Source organism: Ostrea edulis, chromosome 2 (assembly GCF_947568905.1).
Source record: "Ostrea edulis chromosome 2, xbOstEdul1.1, whole genome shotgun sequence".
Lineage (NCBI taxonomy): Eukaryota > Metazoa > Mollusca > Bivalvia > Ostreida > Ostreidae > Ostrea > Ostrea edulis.
This window is the reverse complement of record NC_079165.1, coordinates 85,547,793-85,572,700: the sequence shown is the minus strand read 5'-3', so window position 1 is coordinate 85,572,700 and position 24,908 is coordinate 85,547,793. Positions and strand designations below refer to the sequence as shown.

The 24,908-nt window shown below is 35.4% G+C and overlaps 1 protein-coding gene across 15 annotated transcripts in view; it reads left to right on the top strand.

The window, feature by feature from the left end:
- The first annotated feature begins 21 nt into the window (after window positions 1–21).
- The window catches only part of LOC125678525 (disco-interacting protein 2 homolog C-like), a 45,326-nt gene continuing 20,439 nt past the window's right edge, over window positions 22–24,908 (top strand). For 12 of the 15 annotated variants that reach the window (XM_048917044.2, XM_048917041.2, XM_056155266.1 and 9 more), the window contains exons 1-22: window positions 47–186; window positions 7,848–7,922; window positions 11,585–11,668; window positions 12,106–12,231; window positions 13,372–13,602; window positions 13,878–14,021; window positions 14,114–14,172; window positions 14,279–14,336; window positions 15,016–15,089; window positions 15,374–15,497; window positions 15,790–15,881; window positions 16,234–16,344; window positions 16,687–16,810; window positions 16,911–17,014; window positions 17,396–17,498; window positions 18,991–19,055; window positions 20,019–20,112; window positions 21,084–21,203; window positions 21,317–21,431; window positions 21,789–21,928; window positions 22,150–22,286; window positions 22,801–22,881. In XM_048917044.2, the coding sequence (XP_048773001.1) occupies window positions 99–186; window positions 7,848–7,922; window positions 11,585–11,668; window positions 12,106–12,231; window positions 13,372–13,602; window positions 13,878–14,021; window positions 14,114–14,172; window positions 14,279–14,336; window positions 15,016–15,089; window positions 15,374–15,497; window positions 15,790–15,881; window positions 16,234–16,344; window positions 16,687–16,810; window positions 16,911–17,014; window positions 17,396–17,498; window positions 18,991–19,055; window positions 20,019–20,112; window positions 21,084–21,203; window positions 21,317–21,431; window positions 21,789–21,928; window positions 22,150–22,286; window positions 22,801–22,881 (2,349 nt within the window). In that variant the 5' untranslated portion in view covers window positions 47–98. Of the gene's footprint in view, window positions 187–7,481; window positions 7,618–7,847; window positions 7,923–7,951; window positions 9,091–11,584; window positions 11,669–12,105; window positions 12,232–13,371; window positions 13,603–13,877; window positions 14,022–14,113; window positions 14,173–14,278; window positions 14,337–15,015; window positions 15,090–15,373; window positions 15,498–15,789; window positions 15,882–16,233; window positions 16,345–16,686; window positions 16,811–16,910; window positions 17,015–17,395; window positions 17,499–18,990; window positions 19,056–20,018; window positions 20,113–21,083; window positions 21,204–21,316; window positions 21,432–21,788; window positions 21,929–22,149; window positions 22,287–22,800; window positions 22,882–24,908 lie in introns of those variants that run through there. The other 3 variants (XM_056155264.1, XM_056155263.1, XM_056155267.1) reach the window with 3 other exon arrangements.

Here is a 24,908-nt window from a genome sequence, read left to right as displayed (position 1 = left end):
CGAGATTTCAGACGAGACTTCAGTGTTAAAAATGGCGACGGTGATTCATAAATGAGGAAAATGACAGATGAACTTCAGCGCATGAATTGAACATAATAATGATGGCGGATAAAACAGTAGACATATCTCGTGTTCCAGAAGATGTCAGGCTTAAATTAGAAGAGCTCGATATAGAACTCGCAGAAGGTATGTCGCTATCTGCTTGATTTCTATTGTTTGCGGTGTCCAGTTTATCGATGTGCTACTGTTTCTGAGATATCAGTCATGTTACAAAATTATCAGAGAGCGGAAATTAAATTCACAAATTTGGAAAATTTGGAACTTCAGGTTGTGGTATCTGTTCCTTTGCTATTAGAGCAGAATTTTCTGGCTAGTCCGTTATGTATTAAAGATTTTATCTTAAAGCTTGCTATTGTTTACATTATAATGTGTATTGCCAGGCCATGTCTGTATATAAATATTATAAAATGTAGTATAATTTGATCATCGAGCATACAAAGAAAAAAAGTGTTGTACATGATTGTTGGGTGGATGAACTATGCCGGAGATAGTCAGCATAGACTCATCAGTATTACAAGTGACTATAAACTTCACCTGAATCAATCCGGAGTTCTAGTGGGAACCAAAAATCAATTTATTGAATGCAAACATCAACATTATGTACATGGCCTGACTAATAGGTTTGAATTGTTGAGCAGGTTCTCTATTCATGGGACTTGATTATTCAGTGTAATTTTGTGACTTCACAGAATACTTATTTGTTGAGTATTCTGCATAAATGAATCAAATTATTGTATATATAATGTAAGTTAATTTGATGTTTGTGATGAAGTATATATATACTTCATTGCCATTGTACTTTGGGTTTCCTTACTATTTAAACATTTTGGATTTTTATGTGAAAGCATTACCAATTTTTGAAAACGGGGTGTGTGTGCTAGATTTGATATATAGTCAAACCTCATTTAATCTCAAACTCGATGGGACTGAGAAAAGACTTTTGAGATATCTGAGGATTTGAGATATTGAGGGTAAATTACTTAAAAGAATAAATGGTTGAGACTTCCGAATCACTTCAACATAACCACAGTATTCGAGATATCAGTGTTCGAGATATCTAACTTCAACTGTATGTGCATGTATATCTCCCAATAAAAACAGATTTTGTAGTAATTTGATGGTAGATTAGGTTTTCAAGATGGACATATTTTTGTCAAAATACCATGTACTGTGATATTATAAGATATATACCAATAGAAAGTGTATGTGATATCATTCGAGATATTATGTCTCAATCCCTGTAACAAGTCTGTGCCAATACACATTTCAAAGGGAAACATACAGAAGCACATTCAGCAGCAATACATTAGGTTCATTGTTATGTTTAGGGATAATATTGTATAATGCTTTATCATCCACACTGTACAGTGGAATATAGTAACACTACTGAGAGTTGCTTTATGGACAAGATTTAAAGGTATCCCTAATGGTAAGCTGTCAAAACCTGTTGATTATTAAGTCAAAGGTCAAGGTCACTGGATGGATATATATATATATATATATATTCCTTTAGTGCCAAAACCAAAGCCTATTCCCAAATGAAAATGCTATGTGTTGTATTCCAAATTGCAATTTACTCAAATTTGCGATAATTTGGAATTATTAATATAGCTAATAAATAGTCTATTATAAAGTCTTCGTAAAATCTAGAGGATGTTAGCGTTCAATATCCTAAGAAATTTTTTTTTTTTATTAATATATTTATTGAATGCTAACTTTGCATTGCGTAAATTGTATGTGCCCGAAACATTACGAGTATGAGCGTTCAATATTGACGTTACCGTAACGACGTAAACAAGTCAAAATGGCAGACGATGGTCCTCCGAATCTGACAGAGCCGGTATTTGATATTTACTTAAGCAAAATTTTTTACTGTACATAAATTATGATGTCCCCATTCACAAAATCAGTTTGCTACATGCATTAATGATGGGTTAAATATTGAACAGTTAGGAAATGCATGCTGATATTTCACACCTTCTCTTTAGATGCCAATATTGGAGTATTTTGAATGAAAAGGGATATAATTTAACAACTAAATACTTTAGCTATATTGAACTTATGTAGGTGAATATTGGCACTCGTTGGCTGTCAAAATGCAATTGCAAGCTTGTGCATTTTTACAGCCAACTCGTGCCAATATTCACCAATATAAGTTCAATAACCCTTTATTATTGGAAAATTTCCTTGGAATTGTAATTTTATATATGTACTCGTTGCTACAATCAGACAGAGTGAATTAAATATTGGATAAAATCCAAATGAATCAGTCAATATTTCATCAATTTTTTTAAATGGAGGAAGTTTTTCCAATTAGGCAAAATGGTGGTTACAATTTCCCAATAAGAAAGGTGCATTCGGCTAGCCCATACTATTTACATGTTACACTGTGTTGATATGCTGATGAATGAGTGTGACCTTATGTCACTGTGTTGATGCGCTGATGAATGAATGTGACCGTATGCCATTGTGATGGGATGCTCCTCTTGACGGTGCATTGGTTTAAATAATAGATTAGATCCTGTTGACTATGCAGTATAGTTGAACAGACACTACTAGTCTTTTTAATTTGTGAAAAACATTTCAGATACGGTGCATTAATTAGTTTAAATTTTTTAGATATTTCGAATTGATATAAGAACTGGGTTTTAGATATTGGAGCCTTTCCAATTGTGGAAAATTCATTAAACAATTAACAAAATGATAGAAAATTACTCAATTTTTTGATTTGGAAATGAAGCTTTACACTTTTTTCTTCTTTTATGACACCCTGTGTATGGAAATTTGCAGCTCGAGGCACATGTACCCTAAATTTACATAATGTTATATAGGCAGGCAGGCAATCATAAATATCAGCTTAACTCACAACTCATTCCAACCTACATACCGCACAGAACTGACTGACAAATTAGTACAATTTTTATTTATTGTATTTCAAAGTATTGATATGAAACTGTTCACTGCAAAGATGTGATAGATTAGCTGTGTCAAAACTTGTAAATAGTGATTCACCCATTAAATTGTCACAAGGCATATTGAACTGTTACTATACACATTGAAATGAAACTATGTACATTGAACTGTAACTATGTACATTGAACTGTTACTATGTACATTGAACTGTAACTATGTACATTGAACTGTTACTATGTACATTGAACTGTTACTATGTACATTGAACTGTTACTATGTACATTGAACTGTTACTATGTACATTGAACTGTAACAATGTACATTGAACTGTTACTATGTACATTGAACTGTTACTATGTACATTGAAATGAAACTATGTACATTGAACTGTAACTATGTACATTGAACTGTTACTATGTACATTGAACTGTTACTATGCACATTGAACTGTAACCATGTACATTGAACTGACAGTTTTACAATTTTGATGATAATATTTATTTTCCTATGTATACATGTAGTGTTTGAATTTTAAAATCATATTGTAACAAATTTCTACAGGTAAAAACCAATAGGAAGTGGTTTAGAATTTAAAAAATTGGCAAAGACCATCATGTTGGTATCCTAATGTGCTGTTGACGTTAATGATTTCACTCCCGGTCAGACTTCTAAAACAAGTTATTACACTTTTTGTCAATGATTTCATTCTGATCTCCTTATGGGATAATTCATATCATTAGAAATAGCTTTTGATTGATGAACCCTACATAGAGAATTTGGTCTATGTCAAATTAGATTGGCTTATTATGGTGATATTTAATCTCTTTAATTAATTATTTTGTCTTCAGTTAGTTTTAAATACTGCAGTTTACCACAGGGATTTTCTGCAGCAATTTGGGATGGGTCCTGGCCCTTCAGATTTGGAAAATTTATGACATTTGACAAAAACTTGGGACATTCCTGTGGAAGATACCTGTACCCTTAATTCAGTGTGGTCATTGGTGGGTGGCAAAGGAGAAACTGTCAGTTTTATATTTGATTTAGGTCATGGATACAAGACCATTTCAGCTAAATGATGAGAATGTTAAATTATTTCTCATGAATCTGCATTTTTTACATAGTATCTTCTGCAAAAATTCTTCGAGTTTTAGATTACATGTATATCATACTAAATTCCTTAAGTTCTAGATTATGTGTATAAAACTATATTGTACTAAATTCCTTTAAGTTCTAGATTATGTGTATAAAACTATATTGTACTAAATTCCTTTAAGTTCTAGATTATGTGTATATTATACTAAATTCCTATAAATTCTAGATTACATGTGTATTGTACTGAATTCCTTAAGTTCTAGATTACATGTATATTGTACTAAATTCCTTTCAGTTCTAGATTACATGTATATTGTTCTAAATTCCTTTCAGTTCTAGATTACATGTATATTGTACTAAATTCCTATAAATTCTAGATTACATGTATATTGCACTGAATTCCTTAAGTTCTAGATTACATGTATATTGTACTAAATTCCTTTAAGTTCAATATTACATGTATATTGTACTAAATTCCTTTGAGTTCTAGATTACATGTATATTGTACTGAATTCCTTTAAGTTCAATATTACATGTGTATTGTACTAAATTCCTTTAAGTTTTAGATTACATGTATATTGTACTAAATTCCTATAAATTCTAGATTACATGTGTATTGTACTGAATTCCTTAAGTTCTAGATTACATGTATATTGTACTGAATTCCTTAAGTTCTAGATTACATGTATATTGTTCTAAATTCCTTTCAGTTCTAGATAACATGTACTAAATTCCTTTTAAGTTCTAGATTACATGTATATTGTTCTGAATTCCTTAAGTTCTAGATTACATGTACATTGTTCTAAATTTCTTAAGTTCTAGATTACATGTACTAAATTCCTTAAGTTCTAGATTACATGTACATATTGTTCTAAATTCCTATAAATTCTAGATTACATTGTTCTAAATTCCTTTCAGTTCTAGATTACCTGTACAATGTACTAAATGCCTTAAGTTCAATGTTACATGTGCATTGTACATATTTCTACAAGATAAGAGGTTACAGAGACATTGTTCTTGTTTGCTTACACATGATTCAGATGAAGACAGTGATGCAGAGTGCATCCTCAGCATTGATCAGAAGAAGTATGCGTAGAGAGTCAATAAATGCTAATAAAATAGCATATAAAACATCACAAGTGTCAGATCAGTGTGTAGGGCTGATGGGGCATATGTGCTCTACTTACACCTGTACACAGGGCAGCATAAATTATTCACTGCTTAAAAATCAATTTGGGGAAAATTTCAAACTTAATGGTTGTAGCTGTTTAACAAGTAGGTCATCTAAAACAGAATGACGGCAATTACTACTGTGAAGCTACTGACAGAGTGTCGTGACTCATTCTAACGTAGTTCACTGTGTATTCAATTTAAACAGGACCCAGGTCACTTTACACATACTTAAAAATTCTCATACAAGATGAAAGATAATTTTTAGTTGTGGAGGCCTGGCAGGCCCCATGTTTGATAGTAAATTTCGGAAATTAAGGGAAATGAAATCAGCCAAAGCTACTTAAGATCAATGAAGGCATGCTGTTACACAATGCAAGCAAGAAATGAGAACCAGATGACATATATATCTAGCAAAGCAAAACTTCTAGTCACACGGAATGGCTGCTAATATTGGCAAGAGACTTCTAATTAATGTTCACAACTCATTTCTGTACCGTCCTAATTAATTAAATTGTGAACTTTGAACATGCATGTATTGATTGTGTGTTATGATGAATTGATTGTGATTTGTATGTATCAGTTACACACAGGTTACAGTAACACAGGGTATGTTTATTGTAAGAGGATTGTAATTAGAAGCCATGATTGTAATTAGGAGCCATTGAATGTAGTAATTGTATGTAGGGAGATACTGATATTGATATGGTCAGGACTTCCTCCCAGTCTTGGATGTGTTGTATTATAGAGATCTGAAGTAAGACACCTGTAACATATAACACAGAATAGATTATGTCTCATTGTTTGTGCATACAGGAATATATAGTGAATATTCATTCATTAATCAAGGACCAAAGAATGAGAATTCTGTCAATAGAGTCTTCCTTATACTATATTTGGAATATATATACTTTAATAAAACACATAAATATGTACAGGAAACACTATGCCCGTCTCACACCACTCATAGGACCTCACCCTAGTACATATACACATGTCTGGTCCCACCTCACACCACTCATAGGACCTCACCCTAGTACATATACACATGTCTGGTCCCACCTCACACCACTCATAGGACCTCACCCTAGTACATATACATGTCTGGTCCCACCTCACACCACTCATAGGACCTCACCCTAGTACATATACACATGTCTGGCCCTGTCTGACCCCTTCTCCTGTATTCCTCTAATAGTAGTAGTACATGAATCTGCCTGGTCCCATTAATAGGGTTTCACCCTAGTACATGCATTTGCTTTGCCCTTTCCCCTATACCCCACCAAGTCCCGTGGGGATCCGGGTTAGAATAGGTCCTCAGTACCCCCTTGCTTGTCGTAGAAGGCGACTAAATGGGGTGGTCCTTCGGATGAGACCGCGAAAACCGAGGTCCCATGTCACAGCAGGTGTGACACAATTAAGATACTTCGATCCCTGCTCAAAGGCCGTAAGCGCCGAGTATAGACCAAAATTTTGCGCCCTTCATCGGCAGTGGTGACGTCTCTATATGAGTGAAATATTCTCGAGAAGGACGTTAAACAATATTCAATCAATCAATATACCCCACCAATAGGATGTCCCAGAAATACAAGAATTCTCCCGTACTCCAGTAGAATTTGTCCATTTCCCGTACTCCAGTAGAATCTGTCCATTTCCCATACTCCAGTAGAATTTGTCCATTTCCCGTACTCCAGTAGAATCTGTCCATTTCCTTGCTCCAGTAGAATCTGTCCATTTCCCTTATGCCACAATAGATGTGCCGGTTCTCCTGTACTCCAGTAAAATCTGCCTGGCCCCTATACCCCAACATTAGGACCTCCCAGTAATACAAGAACTCTCCTGTACTCCAGTAAAATCCGCCTGTTCTCCTGCCTAGCTGAGTTTTCTGGATTCCGATGTAGACAGGGAATCACAGTAGGATCAGTGCAAGATGATGAATTCAAGGTTGTAAACAGATAATCAGTATAATGCCCACCATGGAAGAACTGACAAAAAATTATTTAAACTTCCCTGCTTCCCTCTTCAAACATAATCTATTTGGCATTGTTAGAACATAATTAAGGCAGACATATTCTGGTAGCGATTTGTACATGATAATTGCTCAGTTTAGAACATATTTTAAATGGCATGGTTTGAAATGGTGTTGGAGTGAGGTGTTTGGAGGCTGATGCAGTAGAGTGCTTTCTAGCAGTGAGACTTGGATCTTGCTTATGTATCAAGGATAACATCTCTATTTTGTTTGATAAACTATAAAATATGTTAATGGCTATGTGTCATAGAGAAGCCATCTGGTTTGCTTTAAAATATTTTGAGAGAAACCCGGACTCCCAGTGACTTGAAGATTTTAGTTGAAACTCAGACATTGACAGTGAAGCATGAAAGGTAACAAAGTCCTGTGAACTCAGCATTGTACTTTTTGAACAATGTATGTGTCTGCAGTTAAATGCAGTATGATGTCGATGGACTTGAAGGATTTGAACATAGTGACATGATACATGAGGCAATAGCAGGGACTGTCTGACTTCACATAAGGATGAGGTCATACACAATTGTTAGTTTTCATCCAGTAGTTCATTAGCTTTGTTAATTAAAACAGCAATTGTATATTTCAGGTGACATCACTCAGAAAGGCTATGAGAAGAAGAGATCCCGCCTACTGGCCAGTTATGTCTCGCAATCACCTGCAGGTAAACACTGTTAATTACCTACCTATTAATTAGGCATTAATGTTTTTTCAGGCCTTTTCGTGAGCGTCATGTATTGAATGTAAAAGTTATTTTAGGTGACCTAATAAATATTTTTGCTCCAAATAAAAAAAGAAAACAAAGGAATAGAGAAGAAAGAAGGGACATGTTTTTTAGACAAAGACAGTGCTTTAGTATGAGTGCTGTTGTACTGGGGGCTGTGTTATTTCTATATGCTGAGTAGATATTTATGTATGGAGATCGGAGAAGCTGTGCTGTGGTCAGGGAGAGATTAAAAACTTGGGAGTATACTGTTTGCTTTAGTGCATTGTAACGTAAACATTCTCAGACCTCTGAAAGCAAAGTTTGATAAGATGCAATCCGAATCTTGTCAGAATCCCCCCTAATGGACTTGCAATCATTTATTCTGATCTGTGCATGGACAGACTCATGAATCAAAATTAGTAATTACCACTGATTACAGATTTGAGCAATTCTTTTAATTAGATCAATACACAATTCTGGATAAGTTTGCTGTAGTTATGCTCTGTTGTGGGAACAGATCACCACGTGTGTAACTCGCATGAAAATTGTGTAGACTAGTTCACTTTTTACTCTTGTCTTGAGATCTGAGATATGATAAGGACTTGCTGCAATCTTTGTTTTTCTGTAATTGTCAGAAAATAAAATGCTAATTTCAGACAGAGACTTTGCATTTCCTGAAGTGTTATCAGAAAGGTTAAGCAATTAAGATTTGAAACAAAGTGAACACAATCTGCACTCTGTAGAAACAGAATTTCATGTAAGGGAAAATGTTACGTAAATCAAATTTAGATTTTTAAAGAAAAAAAATCACCTGAGGGGTTGTATGAAGATATCCCAGTGTTGAAATTCCTCACACATGTGATGTTTGGTGGATATTTACTTAGCATGTGTTGATGTTTGCTGGTGGCTATATGTAACATTTAGTTGAGAGGAGAAAACCTATGGTACTTCTTTAATAACTAATATTGGTGCTCTTGTAATCCTTGGTAGTGAGGGGGTTACGTATTTGTGTGAAGTACATCAGAATTTCAATGTTTTTTGGTATGGATGTAATGGTTTTGTGTTCAATGGGTTCAGTGTTTGATTCGGATGTTTACGGCAGCTGTATATTGGTTCTCGCCTAAAGGTTAGTGACACATCCAATCATTGCCTGACTGTCCTTTTTACTCATAGGGATTTTTAAGTCTCTCTGTAAAGCTGCCATACATATTGGGAAATTTTTACCATAACTATAACCATTCATAAACTGCAAGATGTAAAATATCTGCTATGGTTGAGACATGGGGCTTGTTTCATCAAGGAGTGTATTTCTGTTGTAACTCCACCATAAATCTGGGCTTCCGCTAAAGGCCCATTTCTTGAAAAGGCACAACTTCTGTGCCCAACCTAAGTCAAGCCAAAAATGAGGTAGTTTTAACAGTAGTCGTAAACAATTATAAATGGTAATGTTAATATTGTTTCAAAGAAGAAATCTAAGAATTTTATTGTCAAGAATATTATTTTAGAAACAGGACAGGCTGTCTGGAGTATCTGAATAACATTGACCTCAGAACTTCAGAAGTAAATATAAATTCATCAAAATAGATCCTATATATATTCAGTTAAATGTATTTCACATAAAGCAGCATTTTGAATATTGAGTATAAATTTATGTCTCATAACTGTATCCCATTTCCATTCTCAATGAGGTTAGCATGTGACAGTGTGGCGAGAATTTAATAATCATCAAAAGCAAGGTTTTTTTTACTTGTCTAGATGCTCGAGTGGTCTAGCAAGTTGGTAACACGCTGCTAAGAGAATTGGTTCCGCAGGTCGTGAATTCTACCCCGGTTAGTGACAAAAGTGGGTGTCCGTAGATAGTGAATGGCTATGTGATAATTGTATACAGTATATATATGTATGTACAGACAATAATTACTTTTCACGATGATCGGTAAAAGTTTAATGGAAAAAGAAGAAAGAAACATGAAGATACTTAGTAAAGCTTTAGTGCTTTCATTTGCAATCTTCAGAAGCTTTACATTTAAGAACATAGTGACATTACTGGACAAAGTTTTGGCACCCGCCAGGTAGACTTAAGACTAAGTCTACGTCTCTTGATGAATCAATCTCCAGTTATCCTAGAATACAGAAAACATGATCCCCCCCCTTTTTTTTTATTGTTACTCTGAATAGCCTGGGCTTCCTCATCCACCAGGCTAATCTGTTCCAGGAAGAGCCAGGTCTGTGTTCGTAGGTTCCTTTGTATGGGAAGGAAGTAGTAAACATGTTATAATAAAGTTTTACAAGAGAATGTCCTAGGAAAATGTTGTAGTACACATATAATATAAAGCTGCCTGTATACAGTATATATGTACATGGCTCAGACATTCAGGCTTCACTGATACATTTAATGGTGGAGGTTTCCTTAGGTATTGTGTAATCTGTATTGTACAGATAAACTCTAAGCTTTCTTTACATATTTTTTTATATACACCATCCAGAAAAGAGGGGGTTTATTGGGAAGTGATCACTCGCCAGTAATAAACATCTGATCCTTTCCCCTGGACGATGTTCACCTGTTGATAGTATGATAGATTAGGGGTAAGACTTAGTCACTCCCTAACGGACCAGGAGAATTCGAGGTGAATCAGACCCTGTACTAGCATGTAATTAAACATGTAGTCTTGTATTGTGTGGAATGTTGTAAAACAATAACGAATCGGAACATCATAATCAGTCTCTGTTTTTATTATGTCATTGGAGGATCTGTTCTTAATTGTAAAATCAATTATTTTGTTTAAAGGTTTAACTTCTATAGATCTATTTGTGCACTGGGAAAACAATGAATGATTGTACTAATTTCATTTGTGATTCCATGATGATCATATTTTGGCCAAACATATTAATTATTTGTGTTTTCTTTTGACGTCACAATTAGTACACATTATGCAAACTAGTCAATAAATATCCATTTAAAGTGTCACATTGAAAATGTAATTTCAGAATTTTATAACCCAGGACAATACACATTGTTGATAAATTTGTATGCTTTATTTTATGAATTTGATAATGTGTAAATATTTTGCATGTGAAACCTGTGGTTTACTGTGCTAGTGCTCATACATGTAAATTGAATCATCTTTCCTTTGCCTTAATTGCCATACATTTCATTCAGCTGTATGTTTCATTCAGCTGTTCAGTTCACTGCTAACAGTCTGATAATACACTGTAAAATTAATTCTGCACCATAGAAAGTTGATGCAAGGAAATGAAGAGGTCGATGCCTGAATATTGTTTGTGGGCTAATAAACTTAATGCGGAGCAGGAATGCAGTACAATATTGTTAGTGAAGACATCCACCGTGCCAATGAATGGCTGCAGTGTATTTTCAAACTTTACAATTGATTATCATCATAAATATAGCTATGCCTCTTAAACTCTGTATAAAAATTTCGGCAGCTTTGATTAAAGGTTATGCACATGGTAACTATTAATTGCCTCTTGAAAACTTGCTTTCACGCGCCTTGTAAAAGACACCATTCATTATGGCAGACTTTCTGAGATTTTTGATAGGAAAACCTGCAGCAGTGGTTGTTGATTTTTATCAGTTTTTTTTTTCATTATGTAATAATTTTCAGAGCCCAGTGCACCTAGCCCTCAGACTGCTGCTCAGAGAAAGGCACACCGCCGGCTCACAAGGGAAGACAACCGCTACCACTCAGGTAATCAAGATTTCATTCAAGTAATTAGTACATCTATGTAGGCTCTAGCTGGTAAATACCACCCACACATACCATCATCAAACACCAAAAAATGTATATTGCTTTCAAATTATCTATGACCTAGTTTTAAATCTAAAAGAGGACATTCTACAAATAAAGAGATTGTAAAAACAATGTAAACATTGTATGGAGACTGAAAAGTATTGTCAAGATTTATTTTTAATAAATATGTAAAGCTTTACCTTGTTTTGATACTCTTAATTTTCCACTGTTCATATTGCAGTGTTTAAGTGTCTATAAAACCACAGAGTCGGAAGCCTCACCTTGCATTCCATTCAATTAATAATACACAACACCACATTAGCATATGCATCTTTTTTACGCATAATATATACATTACGCATGTAGAGTGTGTGAACTTAAATTTTCTGTTGTAGAAATCAGAACAGAAGCAGTAATGCAAGCACTCGCTCTACACAACAAAAAACCAGTCGTCCCGCTTCCATCCAAACGAACCTCAGTTCAATACCCTGGTCAACAGCAGAGAGCCCGAGAGAGACACGGTATTGTATTCTCTAGTCCGCTCAGAACAGGATCTGTTTCTGTACTGAGCGAGAATCATATTCTGAATTGAATTTGAATGTAGACTTGCTGAGGGGAGTTGTGGGTATAATAGTGTTGTACTGTTTATGACATATTGTGTAGTTGATACTGCAGTTTCTGTGTGATAATTCTTCAGGGAATTAAATCTAGGTTAATTAGCTTTCATGGTCCTGAGTCAAAAGCCCTAGGCATTACAGTGTTTTTATATAGAGAATTATCTCTGGGTGATGTTTAATCTTGATTTTGAATTTAAGAGATTAATTTCTCTTGATACTTTATTAAGTGTTTCCAAGGTCATAATTTCTGTAAATAGTAGGGTCGTTATTTAGCAGATTGATAATACAGAATAGAAGACAAGCCTATTAATTAGAAATCAAACCTGATTTACACAATATGGGATATAAGTCTTACAAATTTTTAAAATCAGTTTTGAAGGTCAAGGATCAGGGTCAATTTGAATATCAAATTATTCAAAGTACTGATGTTGAATATTAAATTATTTGGAGTACTGATATTATCTTTAATATTAAATATTTGGAGTATTGATACCATCTTTAATATTAAATTATTTGGAGTGTTGATACCATCTTTAATATTAAATTATTTGGAGTATTGATATTCTCTTGAATATTAAATTATTTGTAGTACATGTACTGATATTCTCTTGAATATTGAATTATTTTGATTTCTGATATCATCTTGAATATTTGATTATTTTGAATACTGATTTTATCTTGACACCATCAGTACACACACTGACAGATACAAACATTAGCTCTAGATCATGTTTAGATGATGTTTTATTCAAACAGATGAAATGCTTAATTTCTGTAAATACTTACGTTTTATAACACATGATAACACAGTAGTATGTAGGTCTGTTAGTATTCTCCAGGTGATTTGTAATAAAGGTATCTTTTAAAGTATCTTTGTATTTTGCCATTCCGACAATTCTCATTTTATTATATAGATTCGTCCCCAGATGACCGTATGTTTGTATTTTGCCATTCTTACACTTCTCTTGTCGTCTAGATTCCTCCGCGGATGATGACCGTATCTTTGTATTTTGTCATTCTTACAATTCTCTTCTTATTATATAGATTCGTCATCAGATGATGACAGTATCTTTGGTGACGACCAGCACAGAGATTTCCAGAGAGGGGGTCGTTACCGGGACAGTGGGGCCAGTTCTTCGTCGTACTCTGATGCTAGTGCCTCCCCACATCATGGGGGTAGGGGAGGAGACAGTCGCCCTCACAGCGCTGCCTATGCCATCCCCGGGAACACCTCCCGACAGGCCCTGGCAGATGTCTTACAGAGCTCCAGACACTGTAAGCATAATCATCGTTTGACAAGGGGATAAGTATAGGTCAATATTCAGTGGTATATTAGTTGATATAGAGTTAGATTTTTCTCTGCAAAATGAAGTTAAAAGATATATTTTTTAGAACCTTTAAAAGTTCATTTGCTGTAAGAATTCAGAGTAAAGAGATTTAAAAGTCTTTGCTTTCCCATCAAGCTTTGTAGCGCAGTGTACATGCACTTTAGTGTACGAGATTTTCATAAGATAATTCTGTACTGCATAATTCTTGTTGTCTTTTTGCAGCTCAACCAATCTCCCAGCCCCCCGACGTAACCAACAATGCTAAGAGCACTAGACAAGCAGACCGTGTCGGTCATTACGTCCCCTCCCACATATCATCTGTCAGAATGAACAATTCAGGGAACATCTCAGGCTTGCAGGACGATGGTAAATGAAGGATGAGAGAATCAATTGTAAGGAATACTGAAAGGAAATATTTCTGCTGAATATGATGATCAAAACCGTTTTTGTTTTTGCAGAAATTCGACATCAAGGAAAGGTTTCCGCCAAGATACAGCAATTACTAAACACATTGAAGGTATGTAGAAATTTATTTACATCAGTCTTTTTGTAAATTTTGAAATTTAACTGTTAATGATGGTAATTTCTGGAGTGAAAATATATCTTAATATCATTTTTTCTAGAGACCGAAAAGAAAACCATTAAACGAGTTCTTTGTTGAAGATGATGATGCTTTAGAAAGTAAGTTTGCTAGTTTTCATATGCACAAATTTAATTTTGTCCTCCATAGGTGATATTTATATTAATTTTTATGATAGAAATATTGAAGGCTGGTGGACAAGATATTGGAATGCGATTTTACTAGAGTTCTTTACCCTTGTACAAACATAGTTACCACATCCACCCCCTAAAATGGCTGCTGCTAACACCCCCCCCCCCCCACACACACACACAACATACACCCAACTATGATAGACTGCACAGATATTAATATTATAACAGCCTTTTTGACTCTTGATATATCTCAAAATTTAAAAGCTTTAAAGTAAAACTAAATCATATATTTATAGTTTTTTCATAAAAGAGACCATGTCCTGTACAATATGACATAATTTGTCTCTGACATTTACAGTCATTTGGAATACAGTATCTTGATATTTTTTCTCAAATTTAGTTAAAGTATCTAATTTTATTTACTATTCGCCATTTTAAGCCTGAATACCCCACATTGTGGAAAATGTCATCTTTTTGACCTCATGATTTTAAATTTAGGTAATTTTGAACAAATTGAGAATAACCAGTTGTCATAGACTTTTCACACAAAGGACAGTCACTTAATTTTGAGGCAAGGCATGTAGAGCCCTTATCACATGTACAATGTAGATCTTGTGTAATTCTATCTCTTCTTTTTTTTCCGCAGCCCCCACACCAGACCCTAACGCACCAAAACCAGAAGGCAGTATTATGTCACCATTTCCCGGAGAGCAGCTTGTGGTGAGAATTTCAAATGAATAAAAACAAGTATTCAGTACTGTGTAAACTTATGTCATGTGATTAATGTGTGCTGCAACAATCGGGAAGAATTTATTAACAGATACAGCAAAACATAAAATCAGGATTGTTCGTTTCTTTCGATTGACATTTGTTATTTTGTACATTTTAAGTTTTCCGTTGGATGATTGTTTGCAGTGTAATATTCAGTGATAAGAATTGTAATCTAGAACATTGAAGATTTATGGCCTGATTGCTGATCTTTTTTTTTTTTTCCCTGTCGACAGATTCCCACAGGTTTGCCTCGTAATTTAGAATCAGCATTACAACGATACGGGTCGTCTTCGTACAAATCTAATGCCGTGACAGTTCTTGACCAGAATGGAAAACCATCCCTTACACTTACATATGGTATGTGCTGACTCTGTGAACATCTAGACAAAATGAAGAACTGAGAGGATGAAATTTTCACACAAGCGTACAGCGATCAGTTCTTTTTAACAGTTTTATTGTGATATTAACCAGCACTTTCTATTTCATAATCTCAACCTGTATAGTATTTATGGGTTTTTGTTGTACGTAACTTACAAATCATTGATTTCGGAATATTTCCATGCTGAATACTTCATAGTGATGACTAGTATATACTCAGGTTTGGTAATAAAGTAATAAACTACATCTACATGAGCTCACCTACTTACAGGAAAACTGCTGGCCAGAACCCAGAAGATTGCTTACAACATGTTACAGAAAACAGGCCACAAAGGGGAAGGGGGAATCAAACCCAATGACAGGGTAGGCCAAACATTGTGAATAGATTACTATGTTCATAAGAGTGATCAAAAATACTCTAAAAATTAATCATTCTTCACATAGTGAACAAGAAAACTCTCATAGAATAATTGTTAATATATTTTGAAGTAAAAGTGAACAAATCTGAAATGAAAAAAACAATCAAACCAGAAACAGGGGAGACTATTCCCACCAAAAAAGATGAAAAAGGGCACCTGCCAAAATTCTTAAGACTGCATGTCCATAAAGATGCAGAAAAGGATCATTTAATTCTTTAAAAATAATAGAAATTTGAAATACATACATATACTCATTAATTTTGATGTAATTTGAATTTTCTGAGAATTTTATTTAGGTGGCCCTTGTATATCCAAACAATGACCCTATCTCATTCATCAGTGGATTTTATGGCTGTTTACAAGCGGGAGTGGTCCCAGTACCAGTGGAAGTCCCATCATCTAGGAGGGTAAGTCTTGTCAGTCTAAAGCAGTAAGTCATGCACGTTTAAAGCAGTAGATCTCCTGTATCAAGTCTGTCCGTAATGCTGAGTTTTCAAGATCCTCTATGAATTTTTTTGTACAGTATAACATGCTTACAATGAACACGCTTACAACGAATTCGTGCTTATTGCAAACTGATATTTATTCTCCTATGAGAGGAAAATCACAACAATTGTATTTGATAGAGCAAAGTTTGGTTTTTTGTGAAGCGTGATATGTGTGGCCCTGGAGGTAACTGTGTTTTACTGTAAATTTGTTAAAAAAAATTCCGCTGATTTTAATTTCATGACAATTTGCTGTGTTTATAGGATGCAGGAGGACAGGGTATAGGTTTTTTATTGGGCAGTCTCAACGTGAGGTGGGCATTGACATCAGAAGCGTGTCACAAGAGTTTAGCCAAGACTGCAAGTGGGGAAGTTGTACAGTTCAAAGGTTAGTTCTAGGTTACAGTGGTTGTGGTAAATAGTGACATGTATACAAAATGGATTGTAAAGCTTGAACAGATTTCACATGGTGTGTTTCTTGTTTCTAGGTTGGCCAAAACTCAGCTGGCTAGTCACTGACAATATACACAAGTCTTCAAAAGATTGGCAGCCCCCTCCGAAACAGTCAGAAGACATTCCTGCTTATGTAGAAGTATGTATATCAATGAAGGGCTAAACTGACTGACCAACACAAATTATTTACACATGTAGCACATAAATTTCATCTGATGTGGAGAAATTGGGAGTGGAGGTGTAATATTGGGGTGGGGGTGTGGTGAGAACCACTCATATTTATCTAATATTTGTAATTTTCTTATTTAGTGAGGTATTGTAACTAGTAGTTAACAAATTTAAAATTTTCAAGAACATTAGGACTTCTTTGTGAGTAATTGAGGCTCTGTCCATTTTCAGTACATACAAAGTAAGGAGTGGGAGGGGAGGGGGTGATGGGGCTGTTGTGTTTTAGTAGTTTAATGATGTATAAGAACATTGGGACTTACCTGCTAGTAATTGAGACACTGTACATTTTCAGTACACACAGAGTAAGGAGGGCAGTACTGTGGGGGTGACAGTAACCAGAAGTGCCATGTTGTGTCACGCCAGAACCCTCAGTCTGGCCTCAAACTACACAGAGGGTAAGTGATGCATGACATGTCAGTAAGTCATTGTGTCCCACATGCCTTCATGTGTGACGTAGTGATGTGTTAATTTTATCAGAAGTGGTCTCCTTGGTAATTTATACATCACATGCCTTCATGTGTGATGTAGTGATGTGTTCATTTGATCAGAAGTGGTCTCCTTGGTAATTTATACATCACATGCCTTCATGTGTGATGTAGTGATGTGTTCATTTGATCAGAAGTGGTCTCCTTGGTAATTTATACATCACATGCCTTCATGTGTGATGTAGTGATGTGTTCATTTGATCAGAAGTGGTCTCCTTGGTAATTTATACATCACATGCCTTCATGTGTGACGTAGTGATGTGTTCATTTGATCAGAAGTGGTCTCCTTGGTAATTTATACATCACATGCCTTCATGTGTGATGTAGTGATGTGTTCATTTTATCAGACGTGGTCTCCTTGGTAATTTATACATCACATGCCTTCATGTGTGACGTAGTGATGTGTTCATTTGATCAGACGTGGTCTCCTTGGTAATTTATACATCACATGCCTTCATGTGTGATGTAGTGATGTGTTCATTTGATCAGAAGTGGTCTCCTTGGTAATTTATACATCACATGCCTTCATGTGTGACGTAGTGATGTGTTCATTTGATCAGACGTGGTCTCCTTGGTAATTTATACATCACATGCCTTCATGTGTGACGTAGTGATGTGTTCATTTGATCAGACGTGGTCTCCTTGGTAATTTATACATCACATGCCTTCATGTGTGACATAGTGATGTGTTCATTTGATCAGAAGTGGTCTCCTTGGTAATTTATACATCACATGCCTTCATGTGTGACATAGTGATGTGTTCATTTGATCAGAAGTGGTCTCCTTGGTAATTTATATATCACATGACTTGGGGTATAGCATGTCTCCAGATTTCAGTTTGTTCATGCTACTGTAATTGTATTATATTCAGAGTGTATGGTATTAATCGGAAGTTGAATTTATTTATATTGGATTTGATTGAATGTTGAAGCTCTCTTCCACCAAAGGCACTGAGTAGAACAGACCTCCTAATGTCGTACATGTACAGTATTTCATTGGATGCAAGCAGAGTTTTATCTTTGGTTCGTAAGTGTAGTCAGTAAAACGGATATTTGTGATTGTTAAGCCAGCTTTAACTAATGGCAGAGGCTATTCATTCTCCTCATGCTGTTATCACCATGGCTTCATGTTTAGCCTGGTCAGAGTCACCATTATATCCCTAATATTCCAAGTCAGAACATATGTAGAGGTGGAGGACTGTGAATCTATTTAATATGTAGAGTTCAGTGTCACAGTATATCTTGTGTGATATCAGGACTCTCACCTATTATGATGAAGAAAGTTGGGGGGGGGGGGGGGGGGGGGGGGGGGGGTGATATTGCAGGCTTGACATGTGACATTTTAGTATATCTGTCTTGGAGTTTCAGGAAAATATTACATTAGGAACTTGCTCTCATTTCAGGTGAAGTTATGGTCTGTGTTTTAGATTTTAAGAGAGATGTGGGTCTTTGGCACGGTATATTATGTGTAAGTATTGTGAGAAAAATCTTCAAGTGGATACAATTCTATGGCATGAAGCTAATTTTTTACCATAATCTGGTTTGGGACCGTTTATGCTTCATTAGCAGGTGATTTATAAAAAAAAATTGTAAACTGTTTCAAATAGACTATCTTAATATATGAATTGATCAAAAATTAGTCCAATCTTATTGTTACATTATCTGTGACCATCATTTGATAGGAAATTGATAGCAAAACCAAGAACTTGGTACAATTGTGTACATAAAAAGGCCCAAAATTTTTATCTGATTTAAATGTGTCTTGAATCAAGCTTGATATGTGTTTTGAATAAGTTAAAAACATGCCAAGTATACTATCTCAACTCAAATCAAAGTTATTTCTAATTTTTAGCATTATTACGTCATGAATAAGAGTTTTTCCCGCCATTTTTAAAAAAGAGTTTGATAGCTGTTAAATTTGATCCAGATTATTGCTTAGGAAAAGGTGTGCCCATCCGTCGAGCAAAATGCAATTAATATATTTTGTGTATTAAGAGAAGACAAAAAAAATATTTGAATATGAATTTGCTCGACGCATGGGCTGTATGTTTTCTGAAAAGAAAACACCCTGAATTTATGAAATTTTTCATTGATTTTGGCATTTTTGGCAATTTTATGCCAACTTCACACTCCTGTCATACAACACAAAGCAATTTCGGATGAAATTAAACGTAGTTTTGATTTGCTTATATATTCCTTATTTGAATGCCAGATTTTGGGACCCCTGCTGAAATCATCTATTTTCTGGGCCAAGATGACAGTAGAAACTGTACCTATTTCTTTATATGATAGAAATTCAATTTGTAAATGCTGAACCAATTAAAGTGTATGTTTCAACTAGAATTATTCTGGATTAGCAGTTGTGCTTTTATATGTAATATTGTACCTTATAAATTAGCGTCAGTGTGATATGTCGGACTGTTTATTTCAGAGTGTGTTTAACGGCATGCATGTGATATTTATTCCATACTCCTTGATGAAAGTTGATCCAGCTTCCTGGATGAAAATGATAACCAAATACAAAGGTACAATGCAGTATTAATAGATAGCAATTCATTTTACATGTAAATGATGAGATGTAAGTAATGGTTGAAAAAAAATAGCTAAACTGATGTGAAATCTTGTACACATCTATGACAGTACTTGTTAAGCTTGAATACATGTATGCATTTTTGAAAGGTGGCTATAGTGATGAGAGCCCTGTAGTAATCCCCATGTCATCTGTCTGTCTGTTGCCACTCTGATATATTGTCATATCCCCTTATTTTTTTTAACCTGAAGTGCGTAAGTGGACAATGATCAGAGGAAGACACCTTAACAAACAATTTTAGGTCAGAAGGTCATATATCATGGTCATAATAAGATAATGAAAGCAAAATTGTGTGGTGCAGTGAGTATTTTTCAATCAACAGACTTTATGTTCAATACTGAAATAGACAATCGTCAGAGAAAGACACTTAATATTTTGTAAGGTTAGCAAGGTAATAATGCAGTATTTTGGGATACTTTGCCTCTTACAAACTTCTTATTCAGTACTTAAGTGGACAATGGTCACTAAAGCACAAATATAATTTAAGGTCAAAAGATAAGGGTAACAAAGAGAAAATTACTTTCGGATTGTGTGACATGCTTCCTTAAAAATTCAACCTACAGACTTCTACTTTTGGATTATGTGACATGCTTCCTTAAAAATTCAACCTACAGACTTCTACTTTCGGATTGTGTGACATGCTTCCTTAAAAATTCAACCTACAGACTTCTACTTTTGGATTATGTGACATGCTTCCTTAAAATTCAACCTACAGACTTCGTGTGTGTTGCAAGGTACAAAAACACTTATAGATTCTGGACCATGAGGTCAAGATCAAAGAAGCATTATTGCATGAAGCATACAGCGGGGATCTGCATGACGTCAACACTCTTCTAGTTTTTTTTCTTTATTAAGATGATCTAAATCAACTGATGATGTACTTTTAAATTTGTTCCTTAATTACAGCTTCTATAGCCATTGTGAAGTCTAGGGACATGCATTGGGGACTTCTGGCACAGAAGGATCACAAGGACATTAGTTTTGCCTCCCTGAGGCTTTTATTAGTAGCAGATGGAGCTAACCCATGTAAGGCATACACAGGGAAAGTTGTAGAGCACAATTCAGAACTATTAAACTCTAATTAATGAAATCAAGGACATTTTTGGGGGGTTTAGAATATTCTTTTTCTTTTCATTCAGGGTCTTTAACTTCTTGTGATGCATTCCTGAACTTATTCCAAAGTAAGGGATTAAAACCAGAGGCCATTTGTCCTTGTGCCAGTTCCTCAGAGGCATTAACTGTGTCAATAAGAAGGTAACGTACAAATAAGGCCATATATACAGGAAAGTACTGTACACACTATACAAATAAGGCCTCAGATTTGGGAAGGTACTGTACACTGTCCAAATAAAGCCATAGATTTAGGAAGGTACTGTAATTACTGCCCCTATAAGGCCACATATATAGGAATATACAGTACACACTGTCCAAATATATATGGCCATATATTTAGGAAGGTACTGTACAAGCTCTCTGAATAAGGTCGTAAATTTAGATATGTATGAATTAATATCTGTAAAGATTTGTTTAAAAGATGTGAAGCAATGAAGTTTGCTATGGCAAGTGCATATAGTTTTTGTTTCTGAACTGTGTATTTGATGTTTCTTTCAGGCCTGGTCGATCTAGCGTTAGTGCGACTGGTCGAGGCATTTTGTCCATGCAGGGTCTAAGTCATGGAGTAGTAAGAGTGGACACCGAAAATAGCTTAACTTCACTGACGTTACAGGACTGTGGACAAGTGATGCCTGGAGGTGGGAATCTTTTTTTTGCTTGTCTATAAGATGTAGTATAGAGGATACTGTGGGAAAAAAAGAACTAGGTTTATTGTTTGCAGAAAATGGCTCTGTCAGTTTCAGCCTGTGGCAAATTTTGAGCATAAATGTGAATAAGGTAATAAAAGCATTTCTTCGTAGGAGTTCAGTTATGGATGAACAAGGCATGTGAATTTGTACTGGTGTGTGTTTTGTTTTAGCTGTTATGATAGTTGTGAAGACTGAAGGTCCCCCGATTCTGTGTCAGACGGACGAGGTTGGAGAACTCTGTCTTTTTTCGGGTTACACAGGGGTCAGTTACTGGGGACTGCAGGGAATTACCTCCACCACCTTCCAGGTAAATCATAAAAAAATTACGTCCACCTTCCAGGTAAAACATAAATAAATTACCTCCACCTTCCAGGTAAATCATAAAAAAATTACCTCCACCTTCCAGGTAAATCATAAAAAAAATTACGTCCACCTTCCAGGTAAATCATAAATAAGTTACCTCCACCTTCCAGGTAAATCATAAAAAAATTACGTCCACCTTCCAGGTAAAACATAAATAAATTACCGCCACCTTCTAGGTAAATCATAAAAAAATTACGTCCACCTTCCAGGTAAATCATAAATAAATTACCTCCACCTTCCAGGTAAAACATAAACAAATTACCTCCACCTTCCTGGTAAATCATAAACAAAATTATTAGGTAGGAAACAGTATTGAATGATGCATACATTACACAATTCATGTAAATAATAATTTACTGGGAATGCTGACTCTAGTGGAATCTTAGAATTTGATGATTGTGAATAAGAAGTGCTTGATACATGAAGCAAGCTGATATTTAAATATTACATCTTCACAGGTTCAACCACAACACCCAGATGGAAGTGTGATTGGGGATAAAAAATACGTCAGAACGGGACTGCTAGGATTTCTGGGGCCGGTGAGTGCCAAGACTTACTAGTAATAAACAGCCAAGGTTCAATTTCTTTAATATTGTTTTTATTTTATTTGGAATGTGTTGAGTTTGTACAAATAATTATGCCCCCGGAAAAATTTCGGGGAAGCATATAGTCGCTGTCATGTCTGTCCGTCCATCTGAGCTCATATCTCCTAAACTTTCATCAGAAATTGATAAAATTCATCACAAATGTTCCTTGAGACAAGGAGTTATGGACCAAGGTCATTTTGGAAAGATCAAGGTCACTCAGAACATATAAAAGTTCTTTATTTCAACAGTTTTTATACGCCTGTCTTTAGACAGGACGTATTATGGTACAGCAATGTCTGTACGTACGTCCGTCCGTTCGGGGTTTTCTCTTTATAATTTCATTTCCCTTTCACATATCATGCTGAAACTTGCTGTGTAGCTTCTTTGTGGGTCACTCTAGATCATACTGCAATTTTGATCCATTTCGATCTTTTTTCCAGAAGTTTTGTCCCCTTTATTTGGAAATAATTATTTTATGGAGGGTACATAATTTGTCCACCCTACTCCTCCCACAGTTTTCAAGTGAGAGCCTTCTTATTATGCCCCCTTCAAAGAAGAGGGGCATATTGGTTTGCACCTGTCAGTCGGTCGGTAGACCACATGTTGTCCGCTCAATATCTTGAGAACCATTCACTTGATGATAATGATATTTCATATGTGGGTTGGTTATGAGTAGAAAGTCCTCTTATTTTTCAGGTCCAAAGGTCAAGGGTCAATCTACTCTGGACATAGGAATATAATGTCCGCTCAATATCTTTAGAATCCTTTGCTTGAAAAACATCAAACTTAGCACACTGGTACATCCTAAGGAGTAGATGACCCCTATTAATTTTGAGGTCATATGGTCAAGGGTCAAACTGAGCATAGGAATATACTGACCATTCAATGTCTAGAGAACCCTTTGCTTGACAGACATCAAACTTGGTACACCAGTACATCTTCAGAAGAAGATGACCCCTATTGATTTTGAGGTCACATAGTCAAAGGTCAAGGGTCAAACTGGACATAGGAATATACTGTCCATTCAATATCTTGAGAACCCTTTGCTTGACAGACATCAAACTTGGTACACTGGTATATCTTCAGGAGAAGATGACTCCTATTGATTTTGAGGTCACATGATCAAAGGTCAAGGGTCAAACTAGACATGGAAATATACTGTCTGTTCAATATCTTGAGAACCCTTTGCTTGACAGACATCAAATTTGGTACACTGGTACATCTTCAGGAGAAAATGGCCCCTATTGATTTTGAGGTCACATGTTTAAAGGTCAAACTGGACATTGGAATATACTGTCTGCTCAATATCTTGAGAAGCCTTTGCTTGACAGACATCAAACTTGGTACAATGGTATGTCTTCAGGAGAAGATGACCCCTATTGATTTTAAGGTCACATGGTCAAGGGTCAAACTGGACATAGGAATATACTGTCCGTTCAATATCTTGAGAACCCTTTGCTTGACAGACATCAAACTTGGTACACTGGTACATCTTTAGGAGAAGATGATCTCTATTGATTTTGAAGTCATATGTTTAAAGGTCAAGGGTCAACCTGGACATTGGAATATACTGTCCGCTCAATATCTTGAGAACTCTTTGCTTGACAAACATCAGACTTAGTACAGTGGCGTATATTCAGGAGGAGATGACTCCTATTGATTTTGAGGTCACATGGTCAAAGGTCAAACTGGACATAGTAATATACTGTCCACTCAATATCTTGATAACCCTTTTGCTTGACAGACATCAAACTTAGTACACTGGTACATCTTCAGGAGAAGATGACTCATATTGATTTTGAGGTCAAAAGTCAATTGTTGAACTGGACATAGTAATATATTGTCTCCTATATTTTAAGAATTATTTGCTTGATTGACACCAAACTTGGTACACTGGTACAGCATAAGGAGTAGATGACCCCTATTGATCTTTAGGTCACATGGTCAATTCACTCTTGACATAGGAAGATATTGTCTGC